The sequence below is a fragment of the Candoia aspera genome, chromosome 4 (assembly GCF_035149785.1).
Source record: "Candoia aspera isolate rCanAsp1 chromosome 4, rCanAsp1.hap2, whole genome shotgun sequence".
Taxonomy (NCBI): Eukaryota; Metazoa; Chordata; class Lepidosauria; order Squamata; family Boidae; genus Candoia; species Candoia aspera.
The window spans coordinates 86570504-86585083 of NC_086156.1; the positions used below are offsets into that span (position 1 = coordinate 86570504).

Sequence of the window (14580 nt, forward strand, 5' to 3'; positions counted from 1 at the left end):
TCCTTTGGGAATGACGTAGGCCACTTCTGAGCTGCCAAATTACACAAGCGGGGAGGGAGGAGTGTCCCAGCCACTTCACTGAGCAACTTGAGACGGAACCAAAGTTGCCGGAACTCATTCCCAATCCCTCTCGTGCACCCCCGGAAGGGGGCCTGATGGAAGCGCCAGGCTACCGTAGAGATAGGAATAGAGAGTGGCACACTATTTCCGAGTTGGCCCGCATCGATGCCGTGCTTCACTTAAAATGCAAAGGCGACGGGTCTGCCGCCAGCCCGCCCCGGAAGCACGAGGCTGCTGCTTCTGCGGATCGCTCAGCGCCGAATTTGGGCTGGATGGAGCGCCGAGAAAACCACTTAACTAGACCGACCTTTGCCGCAGCCTAAGGTGCGTTTGGGGAAGGCGATTTGTCACTACGCAACGGCCAAACAGTTTCTTTGATTTTTTTTTAATTATGTGCCATCAAGTCGTTTTCGATTTCGACTCCTAGCGACCACATAGATAGATTTTCTCTATGACGACCTACCCCTACAGTTTCCAACTACATCAATTGAGCAACCAGTGACTCTTCCTTCTCCATCGTGGCTGGGTGTGCTTCCCTTCCTCAACTTGGCGCCCTCCAGACGCTATGGAGGACAACTCCAGGCTTCCCCACCAGTGATGGGAACTGTCTGGAGAGCGCCAGGTTGGGGAAGGTTGTTGACGGGGTGGGGGGCTGCAGAGTTGATAGCAGCAAGGACCTGGGAGGGGAAAGAGGAGTTTTAATTTCTTCCCTGCAATCTGTTTTCGCGATCCAATTAATAACTGCACGAAAACACCTGCTTTCCCATTCGCGTGTCTGTGCGTGTGGTGGGAAAATAGGAGGACTCTAGTGATGAGGAACCATCCCCCCGCGCAATGAATCAGGAAGTGCTGGGTTCAGAAAGGGGATGTGCCATTCCGATTCTGTGCAAACTTTTGCTTAGTGTGGATTAGTCCTGAGCAAAGGTGTGCGAGGCTGTAGCCTCAGAGTCACACGCCGCTCCTAATGGACAATCTCCCTTTAAAAGCGAATTAGTTTTCTTTCAGCTCTATGACGTTTTGCATCCATAGGACATGGAAATCAGGTGGCTTGCGTTTTTTGCTCCTCGGTGTCGATGGTGTGTGTCTCTCTCTATTTTCCTACCTCTATAGAGAGGGGGTGCTTTGGATCAAAGCTACATTGTTTCGTCCGGGGGCGGATGAAGTTCACTTCCTAGTCGGGTCGGAGAAAGGTGTCGTTCGCCCCTTCGGACTTCGTATTCTGGAATAACGTCTCGGTTAGGTTTTCATGTTCCTGCGGATGCGGAAAAAGAGTGCCATGGCCCCTTTTAGTTAGGAGCCTTCGTACGGTGGAACTTTTTCTTCCCGCTCAGTGTGGGCGACAAAACCTGAAAGGCGGTTTTGCCCTCCCATTCATAAAAAGAAGACCTCTTTCTAAACGCGTAGACGTATATAATCCCAATCGAGGTTGTTATTTCCTCTCTCCTGCAGTCTTTCCTTGGCAGCTATCCAGGATTTTGAATAATTTAGATCAGTGTTTCTTAAAATGTGGTCCCCCCAAGACCCTCTCAAGGGAGAAATCAAAATGATTTGCCAGATATTGAAGATATTTGCAAACATTTAAAACATGGTCACTCTTAGTCTTATTTTTTATTTGTTAAAAAAAATACAGGGCTTTTTCATGAAAAACATTTTGTTTACGTTAATATCTCATGGGTTTAATATTTTTACATGATTCAATAAATATTCTATGTATGCATCAATTTTAATTTTTAATATGGTAAATATTGATAAATATACCCCTTTCAAACAAAAGCTCTTTTGGGGTCCTCCGTAATTTTTAAAAGTGGGAAGGGATCTTGAGTGCAAAAAAATTAAGAAACACTGATTTAGATAATACATTTAGATAATTTAGATAGTTCTCTTGTAACAACTCTAGGATGCAGCCACAGTTCTGCTCTTCATAGGGCAGGATGGATGGATGGATGGATGGATGGATGGATGGATGGATGGATGGATATCTTGTTTCCATTTGGCCCGCCCACCTTGCCTTGTTCCTCTAGTTGATTTATAGTCTCAGAGAACAAAACTTTCTTAATTCAGGCCTTTCTCTTCATACCGCAACCTCTCAACCTGCTCCCACAGTTCAACACATGTTCTTAGTATGGGATGTATTTCTTGCATGCTTTAGTGGGATCTGATTTATGGGGGAACATGGAAGACTGTGATGTGCCATCTGTGCATGGCCCTGTGTTGCTTGTAAGCCAGATGTCTCTCGTTGCTTGCAGGCTGCCCAGCAGTATGCAGTGCTTTCTCATCAGTCAAGATAAACGACATGGTCCAGTTCTTCTGCCTGATGGTGTGACTGTGGTTCTGGGCAGGGGTCCAGAAACACTTGTCACTGATAAGAAATGTTCTAGAACACAAGGTCTGTAATTTTTCTTTTTTAGAAAATATATCACTGTTAGTACAAAAAACTACATTTTTCTTCTCCTTCCCCAGTTAGTTCACTGACTTTCCTAACATTTGGGGTGGCTGCATTGGACAGTTGTGTGTCATGCTTCGAATCCTCCCTGTATAAATGTTATAATTGGAAAAGAGTGAGTGATCTACATAAATGGACTATAAAAAACATATGAGGAATGTTGAGATTTAGCTAAGATTCAGTGGTCTGTTCTGTTACAGGAAGTTGCATCATCTCCTGTGGTTTATATTCTAGCAATCCAACAGCCCAAATATTTTCTGTGCCTTATTTTCTCTTATTTTGGCTATCGATTCAAATACAATGCGAAGTTCTTCAGTGTTAACTAGTTAGCTACTTTTTTGTTGAAGAGAATGGAAAGATAGAGGTAAAAATGGGGTCAGGTTAACACAAGGATTCCAAAAGCTTGAGTAAATGAAGTAAATGATCTTAGTTTTCCTTTTGTTTCTTGTTCCCTTCCTTTGCTCTCCACATTTCTCCTTTCTTTTGTCCATTTCTCTCCACTCCATTCCAATATTCCCCAACAAACTCACCATTCTTTTTTTAAAAAAATACCACCCCTCCAGTTCTTTTGGTCTTGTCTTATGTATATATGTATTCTTCCCGAGTTGCTTTGTAGTTTGAATTTGAATTTCAAAAAGCATGTTGGCCCATCTTCAGAACAGACTGTGAGATTAGTTGGAATATTTCTGGGGAGGTTTATTTATTTTATTTATTTGATTTCTATAGCCGCCCATCTCAACAAATGACTCTGGGTGGCTATAGAAATCAAATAAATAAAATAAATAAGGTTGGACTGAATAGTTTCAGGATCAAGATATTCTGACCTTGAAATATTTTGCACACCCCTAATAATGAGCCCTCTCTTCTCTTTCTCTGCTCTCACAGTGGAATTGCTGGCAAACTATGCCTACCGGTCAGTTCGAGTCACACAGGTGAGTTGGGGAAAACTTTGGAATATCCCGCTTGATTCCCAGTGGGAGCTTCTTGATTCCCAGAAGCAGGGACAGGTTTCAGACTTCTCCACCCATCCCCTGGGTCTAAGAGCCAGTGGTTCTGGGTGAGACTGTCATATTATGTGTTGGCAGCGAGGGGTAAATCCCACCTCTGTGGAAGAGATACACCTGCATTGCGGAGACAGCACAACCCTCCAAGAAGGAGAAACTTTGTGCCTGGTAAATGGACTGTACCCATATTGCATCCGCTTTGAGCAAGGGGATAACTCCGCAAAGAAAAACCCGCTGGAATTCTTCTGCAGTAAGCGGACTCAGAAGAAGACAGAAGAAGATGGCGAGGCCCACACAGTCAAACGTCTCAAGGCTTCCTGCCCTTCTGAGGATGAGGAAGATGATGACACTTCTGTGGCTGAGAAACTGAGGCAGCTGCAAGAGACGGCAGCGCAGGCACACTCTTCTCCTCAGAAGCCTCTTTCAAAGCTGGCCCCCCAGCCCTGTGATTCCTGGGAGGACCGGGGCAAGCTGCTGGTCTTCACCAAGAAAGGAATAGTACCGAGTACTAAAGTAAGTCTCCTTGCCTGTTGCTTTGAAATCTAGCTTCAAAAACACTGCTTATTTGGGTGTTGCTCAAGGAAAATGGAGGGGAAACTGTTTATTTCTGCATTCCACCCAGCTCTTTGAAATATAAAGTAAATATTTATGTAACTGGTCCAGAGCTATGCAAGTAGAGTGGATATCAGTCTCTAACAACAGAGTAAGGCAGTTTCTTACGTTTTTGCTCTTTTGTTTACAAATGCAGAGGAACAAGGTGTAGATTAAGGAGTAAACAAAGTATTCACTTGTGAGTTCCATGGGGCGAAAGAAAACTGGTATCACTTTTGGGAAAAGGCCTTTTATCCAATATGTTGCAATTATGTATATTTCTGTTGGAGAGAGCCCCAATTTCAATTATTACTATACTGTCATAATTTTTTTAGATCTTTTTTTATCCCGCCTTTGTTATTTTTTATAAATAAGTCAAGGTGGCAAACATATCTAATACTCCTTCCTCCTCCTATTTTCCCCACAACAGCAACCCTGTGAGGTGAGTTGGGCTGAGAGAGAGTGACTGGCCCAAGGTCATCCAGCCAGCTTTTGTGCCTAAGGCGGGACTAGAACTCAGAGTCTCCTGGTTTCTAGACTGGTGCCTTAACCACTAGACCAAACTGGCTCTTCCAGGCAGTCCAGGGAATTTTTATATTTGGGGGATTCCTGTTGTTAAGAGAGTATCTTTCTCATAGTCCCCAGGACTGGCAGGCAGTGTCCTGTTTGTGTAAAGTCTAGACATTTTGCTTTTTACCTGCAGAAGTGCCTAAGAAATCTAGGGAACCAGGATGGCATACTGGTTAAAGTAGTAAACTAATGTTCTTGTTCACCCTCATCCATGGAAGCTCACTGGGTGACTTTGGGCCAGTCATTCTCTCTCAGCATAATCTACCTCACAGGGTTGTTATGCAAAAAATTGGAGAGGAACACTATATATGCTGCCAGGAGCTCCTGAATGAATGAAAGATAGGTTATAAATGTTAATAAATAAATATTTTGTAAGAATACTTAAAAGAGTGCTGTCAGGCAAAGTGTTGATTTTGGGTGCAGCCTGCCTGAGATGGTTGGTGGGTCTTGATGTTAGGCTAAATGGACGTTTTGGTTTTCTCCCTTGTTGCTCTTTCACCCAGGTGGCAGGGTTTGATCTGGATGGAACCCTTATCACAACACAATCTGGGAAAGTGTTTCCTACAAGTCCTGATGACTGGAGGTAAACAGAGAGCTAAATACCAAGGGAAGTAGAAGAGGAAGCAAGTTTGTAGACAGACAGTCAGTTGATGTGGAAGTTCCTTTAGATGAGGAACGGGCAGTGCTGGATTTGAAGCTCTCCTTATCTCTGAAACTTGTGGAATCAATTGCTTTCTCAGCCTGTAATGTTATGTGGGAATGCCCTTGGGAGAACTACAAGAAGAAGGGAACTACATCACCTCAAGCTCCTTCAAGTCAGACAGAACAGAAATATAAAAAAGATTTTAAAAAAAGAAGAATGGTGATACTTCCGTGTGGAAAAGTCAAATGCAGTGAGAAAGACTTAGCACTTTTGCAGAGCAAAGGACTAAAAGTGGAACTGCATTATGGTTTCTGCATTATGGTTTACATGTTTTTGCTAACTTTAGTGATGATAATAGCATTGTATCATATGAGAAGGAGCATACAGACAGCAACCCTAACTCTTTCCTGATTTGCAGGATCCTGTACCCTGAGGTACCTCGCAAGCTGAAGCAGCTTCAGAGCGAAGGGTACAAGGTATGGTTGTTCTTATCTCAAATCCCCTTCTTGTCTTATACCCTTCTCACTGCAAATAATCTTTCCTTTTCTCCATCCTGTTGGCAGCTTGTGATCTTTACCAACCAGCTGGGCATTGGCCGTGGGCGCCTCAGGCCTGAAGTTTTCAAAGCCAAAGTAGAAGCTGTGATTGAGCAACTGGGTGTCCCATTGCAGGTGAGCTGATGGGAGAGACAGCACTTCACCCAAGTTGCTTGGCAAAGCAAGCAACAGGGTTGAGCAGGGATGGCTTTAGATGTCTGTGGCAAAGCCCAGTTAGTCTTATAAAATATTAATTTATCATTAATTTATTTCCATTTGCATGGCTGCCCATCTCATCATCATGACTCTGGGCAGCTAACAGTGGTTAAATAGCCATTATGTTGCATATCGTGGCACATAGAATAAAGAAAACGTGGGGAAAAAAATATGCCTTCAATAAAGCTTCAAGTTTTGGACCAGAAGGGAAAGAAATAGGAGGTAGAGATTAAAGGAACGAACCAATATTTCTCAAATGTTTCTTGGTTGTAGCACCTAAATTATGGCGATTTCTAGGAAGAGAGATTTGCTTGGTTCTCTGTAATCGGCAGCTCAAGCAGCAGATTATGACATCTCTATAGTTTTGTCTCATTTGATGTCCATTTAGATGGGTTGAATTTGCAACTTCCATCATCCCTAACTGACATTTGGCAGAGAAGTGCAAATTAGGGAAGTCTATTCTATTTCAGAGAAAGTTTAAAGGTAGTAAGTAACCAGTATTCTGTAGCTAATTTTGGTATGTTTTACTTTGCATGGTATTTTCATACTGCTGTTGTGTGGTTTTGTTCCATTATATATATTTAATAGCATTTTATTTTGTTATTAAGTTGTCTTGTAGATCCATTAGGATTTAATGGAAAACTGGGGTTCAAATATTTTCAAGTAGACCATTTGATTTGATGAGGAATTGCATTTGGCAAATCAGGAGAGGTTTCTTACCTCTCCAAGCTGTGTCCATCTCCAGCCTTTATTCTGGTTGCATCAGAGAAAGAAGAATGGCAGCCATGGGCCCTAAGCTAAGATAAATGGCTGCTCTGCTCCTTCCCTTCACAAGTGGTATCTGTGTGCTTGCTGTTAGTGCACCTGTGGTCTCTTGCAGTTGCTATAGCTACGCTGTCATTCTGAGATGCTCAGAGATGGATCAGGTATCCCAAATGGGTAATCTTGCAGAAATGTTCCAACTCCTCATTCACCAGCTTCACCTGAATTCAGTGGGATTCATCAGTTGGGAATAGACCGACTGACTGACTGTCATAAGATTCTACCCAGATCATAATAAATAAATAGTAATTGCTAAATATGAGAGTCATTTTCTGAGGGAAGGATGGGCTGCAGGGCCAACCGGATCACTCCCTTTTATTGCCTCCCTTTCTCTGCAGGTCTTTGTGGCAACCAGTTCAGGAATGTACCGCAAACCTGTCCTTGGTATGTGGGATCATCTGTGCAAAAAGGTACAAAAAGAGGGTGTGCATATGAAGAAGGCTGGGAAGGAGCAAAAGCATACTCTGCTGTTCCGTGTCTGGACTTTCCTTTTCTCTCTCTCCCCGTTCTTTCAAGGCAAATGGTGGCTTAGCAGTGTCTTTGCAAGAAAGTGTCTACGTGGGAGGTGAGTCAAACGCAAAGGAAGACCGTTTGACATTACGGTAGAAGAGTGGACTTGACACTCCCAGAATCTACTTTTGCTGTCCTGGCCAATGATACTTTCTAGGGCCCTCAAAATTCAAAGGCCAGTTCTCAAATTATTACTGATATGCTGGTGATCAGTTTACCACCTCATGGCAATGGGTGTGTTCATGTCTTTCTTCCCCTCCATAGATGCTGCTGGGCGTCCAGCAAACTGGGCCCCTGGACAGAAGAAGAAAGATTTTTCTTGTAGTGACCGCCTGGTAAGGGAGAAAACCTACTCCTCCTTGCATCTTGCATTCCCTCTTGTCTCAGGATTAATCATTTTGGACTTCCTGGATGAGAAGATGATCAGTTTGAGAACATCCACATCCCTTGCTGTTTCTTTTGTCTTTAATCCAGTTATCAGCATGATTGATGTGTCTCTTCTTTCTTTACTTGTCTATGATATGATAGTTTGACACAAGCATTCTATGGGTAGGATTCTGTGTGACTGTGGGTTTGCTGCAGAATCCCTGCTTTCTGTCAGATTCAAAATTCATGAATTTATTTTCTTCTCTTCTGAGCTAAACTAAAGCCAACTTTTTAAAAAAATACTATTGCAAAAATTGATAGTCTACTTTTCCTAGCCATGTTACAGATGGCAGTTTTTAATACTTTTCCAGTAGAATTGGGGGAGATATTTTTTTTCACCTCTCTTGGTTTCTTTGCCCCTCTTTAAATATCTATATGTCCTACAAATAATTTGGAAAACTGATCCAGAATAATATATAAGGTTGCTTTTTTGTTTGAATGTAGGGATTGCTAAAATTCAATATCTTTACGCTAAATTATGGAAGTCATAATTAACCTAAACAGGGCTGTAACATTAATTTAAAGTTCCTTGAGGCAGATAAAGATGATTAGAGGTTTAGGAAGGATTTGGCAATCCAATCAGTGAAAAACAGGAATTTGCAGGACATTTTACAGCTGGGAAAAAATGCAGAAAAGCTGCATGGATATGCATTTATACACAATCCTGGCCAGCATAGCATCAGCATAGAATATACAACAATGAGTTGGTAGTCTTCACATCTTCATAATTCCCAGCCTTCCAACTTAGTCACTTTTATGCATGGATGGACAGGAAACCTATGGCCCTGGAGCTGCTGGGAATTGGGGTTCAACAACATGCAAAGAGCCACAAGTTCCCTAGCCCTGTTCCTCATCAAAGATTACAAACTTCTGAAACTGAAAAGGATGGCCTTAGTTTTACATTCAGTAAGAAATTTGGCAGCCTGAATCTTTTTTTAAAACAAGGGATGACCGGCTAGTTTGTAAAGAAGAGGGAGAATGTATCAATAGTGAGATCTCTGAAGGTGAAAGGTTATTTCCATTATCTCAGTTCTGGCCCCAGTTTCAGATTTCTAATGAACCTAGAAACAAATGACGCAAAATGAACAGGATCAGAGGCAAACTGGGTCTACTTGGATTTGAGCACATGTATCTTCAGGAGGCCAGAGGACAGACCATTCTCATCTGCTGATGCTTATCTCCTTCCCCCACATTAATAGCTGACTTGCTTATCCACACAGTTTGCTTTGAATGCCGGGCTTCCCTTTCACACCCCTGAAGAGTATTTCCTGGGTTGGAAACAGGCACCATTTGCACTCCCTGACTTTGATCCCGTGAGTCAATTCTCTTTCTCTTTTAAACCAGCTTCTCTTCCAGTTTCTATTTATATAGAGTTGTGGGCCACCTGTGACCTCAAAGCAGTCTGTGTGCCTTAGCTTGGATTCCTTACCCCATTAATATGATGCCCACGAAGAAAGACCAGCTAGCCTCTCTCTCCACTTGCATGGCAGAGAAGAATACATTGGATTCACTTTCAATTTCCCCAGTTCCTGTTTTGTTCCCAATATGCAAACCAAGCACCTTTGCTTAAAATAAACTCTAAAAAAGGTAGAGACTCCAAGAGGTCAAGCTCAGCTGGTGACCATATGAAGTCATCATGCAGTTTTCTTGATAACAAGCAGTTGCCATTGTCTTCTTCTGGGATGTTCAACTTCCCATTTTCTGGAAGTTGAAGATCATTAAAATATTGACTAGATCCAAGCCCACTGAGGTTTTTGTCAAGGTAAGCTGAGATGAAGCTGCACCATCTTAAAATGATGAATTGTTGAAAACTGCAACTACAAATGCTGCTCTGTTTAACCAATTAGGCATCATTTTAAACTACAGTTCCTGGTTTGGCTTTAACAATAAACCAAAAACTGTCCAAAATAATACTAAATCCCAAGTTCGCTGAAGCTGGAGCTGGGTCAATTCCCAGCTGGAAGCACTAAAGCAATTCAGTGTAATGCCCTTCTGGTTTCACATTCATGAAAAGGCAATATATACTAAGCCCTGTAAGGACATGTTCTTATTTTAATGGCTCTTGCAGTTCCTCTGTATTCCTCTGATCCTCCTAAAAGATATTACGTGAAAGAGAGAAGAAAGAGCTTGTAAAGTGGCTTGCGAAAATCTTCAGAATACAACCCATTCCTCATACATTTGCTCCCAGCACAGAACTGGTATAGTTACTCTAGTTATGAGCACAGCACTTTGACTTGCAGAAGATTTCAGTTCTGTGGTTTATATACTCCTAAGGGTGTAATGCAAAGTATGCAATGTGTTATTGGCCTTTGCCTTATGGAAGTTTCAAAGAAGTCTTATGGAGGCCTGAATGGGACATGCAGACATGAAGGCACTTTAGGGCAGTGTTTCTCAACCTTGACAACTCTAAGATGTGTGGACTTCAACTCCCAGAATTCCCAGCCAGAAGTCCACGCATCTCGAAGTTGCCAAGGTTGAGAAACGCTGCTTTAGGGCATTCCCAAAGAAACATTTGCTTGAACCTAGGTTGATTTTATGGGAGACAAAAGAACTATTCCAGTACAAGGAATCTTTATGTACTCCCAATGAAAACTACAGAATTGCAGCATGTGACATTCCATTTCTGAGTTGTGCAAAAAATGTTATATCTCTCTCTCCTTAAAATACTTTTTTTCCAAAGGCAATGTAGGCAATAGGGTCATAGCCAAATGCAAAACTATGGCAATGAAGTTGTGTTATCCACTGCTCGGTGGAACAATTTTGGAATGGAAAAAGAAAACCTTCTGCACTCTTTTATATTCACATATTAATACTCCGGTTCTTGAAAAATGTGTGGTTTTTCACCTGCTCTGCTGCCACTGGGCCCAGTAAGATCTGACAAGTGCAAAACTGGGGAACAGGCCAAAAAAATCAGGCATGACTGAGATTTGCAAAGCGCATCCAGGATCCAAGTTTGTATTCTAGTATTAAAACACTGCTTTCCTCTCTGTTCCTGAATTTAGCGGGTGATAGATCCCAAAGCTCGGCTCTATGATCCCCCCAACGCTTGCCTGATCTCATCCTCCCCAGAGCTAGTTGTGGCTGTTGGCTTTCCTGCTGGTGAGTGATCACCTTTGCCCTTCAGAATTCATGCAGTGTCATCTTCAGATGTTGGGGTTAATGGGAAAACAGTGGTATGCAAAACATGAAGTCTTCTTCTGATCTCGGAATCTTCCCTGAACTTTTGTTCTTGTCATCTGCCAGGAGATTTCCATATGGCTCGAGTGGTGAGCCCAGAGCTAGCTTCTATTGCAACCATTCAATGGGCTCCATACATGTTTGGCTAGAAAGTAGTTGGCTAGTATAGAGTGCAGTATGAAGCTTGGAATTTGGTTAATTCAGTAAACCATAGTTTATTTAACCAGGGGTTAATGTGTGATGTGAAGAAACTTCAAGCTTTTTGGCCTTTGGTTAGCCAAGAAGGGAAAATGAGATGACAAGTCTGTACCACAGTAGAGGTTTGTGCTGCAGAAGAGGCATATTCTGAAAAACACATTTCCCATGCAGTTTTGGGGTCTAGAAATGAAGGCTGTGCAGCAATCCTGTTTCAAAAAAGAAACAGTGATTTGGCACTCATGTGGGGTGCATACCATTGGCAACTCCTTAAAGTTCCAGGAAAATCCATGTTTGGTTTAAGGAAGCTTCAAGATGAGCCCCGCATCCAATCTGACTCCTTTTTTCCAGTGTGAATCTGGAATGCTACACAGCCCTATGAGAAAAAGCTCGGGCAGCTCATGGTAATTGAAGCTATTTCCTGGTCTGAGTTCTTCAGCAAGTTTTTCAGTGTCTGCCAGTACTTCCTAGTCAGATGTAGGCTTGTCCAGAAACTAAGAGGAGCACCTATTGTGAATGTTGCAAGGATCATGGATGCCATCTTAAAGAAATGTATGCACACATTAAGGCATGTGTGCTGATGTCCCTGGAGTTCTGTAGACATTTAGAAATCCCTGCTCTACCCCATTGTTCATACTGCTATCTCCAGCTTTTTTTTCCCTCACTCCAGCTGGCAAATCAACTTTTTTGAAGCGACATTTGGCCTCAGTTGGATATGTTTATGTCAACCAGGTAAGCAATGGGAGGGCTAAAACTCTTCTCACCATACTTGACTGCTTCCTCCCTTCCCATGTATCCTGCCTTTCTCCCCTTCAGGATACACTTGGTTCATGGAAGAAATGTGTGGCATTGTGTGAAACATCACTGCAAGCAGGAAAGAGTGTTGTAGTGGATAATACCAATCCTGACCTGGAATCAAGACGAAGGTAAGGCTCCTCCCTCTAGCAGATATGGTTTAAGTCCGAGGATGGGAAATGATCAGATTCTTTGAAAAATTACCATGCTTCTCCCCTACCTAGGTATACAGAGTGTGCTGAGAAGGCCAATATTCCCTGCCGCTGCTTCCTTTTTACAGCCTCATTAGAACAAGCCAAGCATAACAACAGAGTAAGTACCTTACGCCAGCGTTTCTCAACCTCAGCAACTTTAAGATGGGTGGACTTCAACTCCCAGAATCCCCATGCTGCCTAGGGAATTCTGGGAGTCGAAGTCCACCCATCTTAAAAGTTGTGGAGGTTGAGAAGCCCGGCCTTATACTATGAAATACTTCTTAACCCTTCTTCATCTGGGAAAGCAAATTTCTTTGAATTCAATCTCCACCCCCCACTCCCCTTCTGAGTAGTGAATCAAGGTTGCAGGATTTTTCTCTTTTTTACTATTATAAGCCAACCAGGAAGCTAATTTCTAGTAGCACTGGCGCAGGACAGCAGCAGGTGGTCTATGAATTGTGTCATCTCCAGAAATATATGAGCTGTGTATGCCTCCTATAACGTACACATTAGAAATGTGCCGAAAGGTGCTCCAAGAGCCACTGAGAGGTACAGCAGGTGTGTCCGGTGCATCTTCCCCACATTGAATCTGAATAGTTGTACATCCCTAGAAATTTTTGTTTTTGTTTTCGCTGTAAATTGCACTTTTACCTGAAGATGAATGTAGTGTTGGTAGCTTGCAGTTTCTTCTAGTACAGGTATTCTGTCTTGGAAGGTGAAAGATCTTCTGATTCTGGAGTCCTCTGAAGCCCTCTCAGAGCCCTTCCTGAAACTCCTTTATCCCACAAGCCAAAGCAGTATCTTGTGTTCTCTGTAGATAAGTGATGTTCTACTGTTCCTCTTTATGTGTACAGGTAGTCCTTGACTTACAACCATTTGTTCAGTGACTGAAGTAATGACGGTGCTGAACTAATGGTGGTTATGACCAGTCTTTGGTGTTCTGGCCATCCCAGCATCCCCACAGTCACATGATCACAATCTGGGCGCTTGGCAACCAGCTCGCAGTTATGACCGGTTGCAGCGCCCCGCGATCACATGATCGCCATTTGCAACCTCCCCTGCTGGCTTCCCCAGAAAGTCGGTGGGGAAGCTGGCAGGGAAGGTCGCAAGTCGCTCAGGTACGTCTCCCCCACCCGTATACCCTCCCCCAGCAACTCTACACTCGCACTGCACTGGCCTCTCGCACACCCTTGCGGAGCCTCACACCTCCCTCATGCAGCCCCCCCTCCCCCACCTGGCAGCAGCCACTTGCCTGCCTGCCAGCCTGCTTGCGAGACACCTGGGACTTGCAACTTCCTGCCAGCTTCCCCACTGACTTGGTTGTGGGAAGGTGGCAGGAAGTTGCCTCGCCTAACGGCTGTGGGATTTGCAATGGCAACCAGGACAACCAGGGATTGCCATCATTAAGCGATGCAGTCATGCTTTATGACCGCACTGCTTAGCAATGGAAATTCCAATCCCAACTGCCATCCTAAGTCGACAACTACACGTATTTGTCTTAAGTGTCATCCAATTTATTTTCCCCATTTCTATGTCCTGCTGACTAGAGTTCTCTGCTTTGCTTGTTTTAGTTCCGGGAAATGACAGAGAAAGAACACGTGCCTGTCAACAACATTGTCTTGAACACCTATAAGTAAGTTTCTGAAAGTCTTGAAGAGGGAGAGCAGCAAAGGGAAACAATTCCTTTCTGGGCAGGCTTTCTTCTTCCCAGAGTAGCTAAGCTACTTCTGTTGGAGATTTAGCAGGATCATCTGTTTCTGCTACTGTAACACTTATTTCCAAAAGCTGACTTTAAAAAGCTAATTACCATGTTATGTGGGAATAAAATCTGCCCCTTTTCTTTACTTACATCTCTGTTGCTCTTTAGTTTCCTCAGGCAGCTTCCTCAGTCCCTTTCCATCCTTGCAAAAATCCCATGGTGTGGCGGCCAAAAGAGCTCTGCAAAAGCCGCCCCCCCCCAGGGGGGAGCTCCACTTAATTATCATCTTTCTTTCTGACAGGAGTAAGTATGTGGAGCCATCGCTGGAGGAGGGTTTCTCTGAAATCCTCAAGATTAATTTTGTGCCTCAGTTTACAGACTCTGAACTGGAATCACTTTACCGGCAGTTTTCAGAGGGCTGACATCAAACCAGCAGCATAATATTGGACAGGGTCTTTTTGTCCTGCCTTTGCCAGAGAAGGCACACTGATGGAGCACGTAAGCTCTCCCTGCTGGTCAAACAGAAACTTTGTAATTGGGCTGAAACTCTAAAAGGGGGCAGAGACATTTCTATAATGACTCTTTTCTGTGAAAAAATGTCTTAGAAGCTGTCTGAAATAAAGTCTTGAAAGTTGAACTGCTATTGTCTTTTCCTACACAACCCTCCGCTCAACAATATGGGCTATCTTATGGATTGGT

General features: G+C 43.2%; 1 protein-coding gene across 4 annotated transcripts; it reads left to right on the plus strand.

Moving 5' to 3' along the window:
- The first annotated feature begins 198 nt into the window (after window positions 1–198).
- Window positions 199–14518, plus strand: PNKP (polynucleotide kinase 3'-phosphatase). Of its 4 annotated transcripts, none has more exons than XM_063300937.1 (17): window positions 199–384; window positions 2307–2446; window positions 3389–3435; window positions 3589–4020; window positions 5172–5251; window positions 5730–5787; window positions 5875–5982; window positions 7224–7295; window positions 7402–7450; window positions 7660–7730; window positions 9042–9134; window positions 10824–10920; window positions 11864–11925; window positions 12010–12119; window positions 12213–12300; window positions 13754–13815; window positions 14183–14518. In XM_063300937.1, exons 2-17 carry the CDS (start codon window positions 2320–2322, stop codon window positions 14301–14303), a joined length of 1677 nt encoding a protein of 558 aa, XP_063157007.1. In that variant the 5' UTR covers window positions 199–384; window positions 2307–2319; the 3' UTR covers window positions 14304–14518. The 4 variants fall into 4 exon arrangements, with proteins under 4 accessions (XP_063157007.1, XP_063157006.1, XP_063157009.1 ...); XM_063300936.1 differs by lacking the exon at window positions 199–384 and adding an exon at window positions 956–1103; XM_063300938.1 differs by lacking the exon at window positions 199–384 and adding an exon at window positions 1222–1485.
- The last annotated feature ends 62 nt before the right edge of the window (window positions 14519–14580 follow it).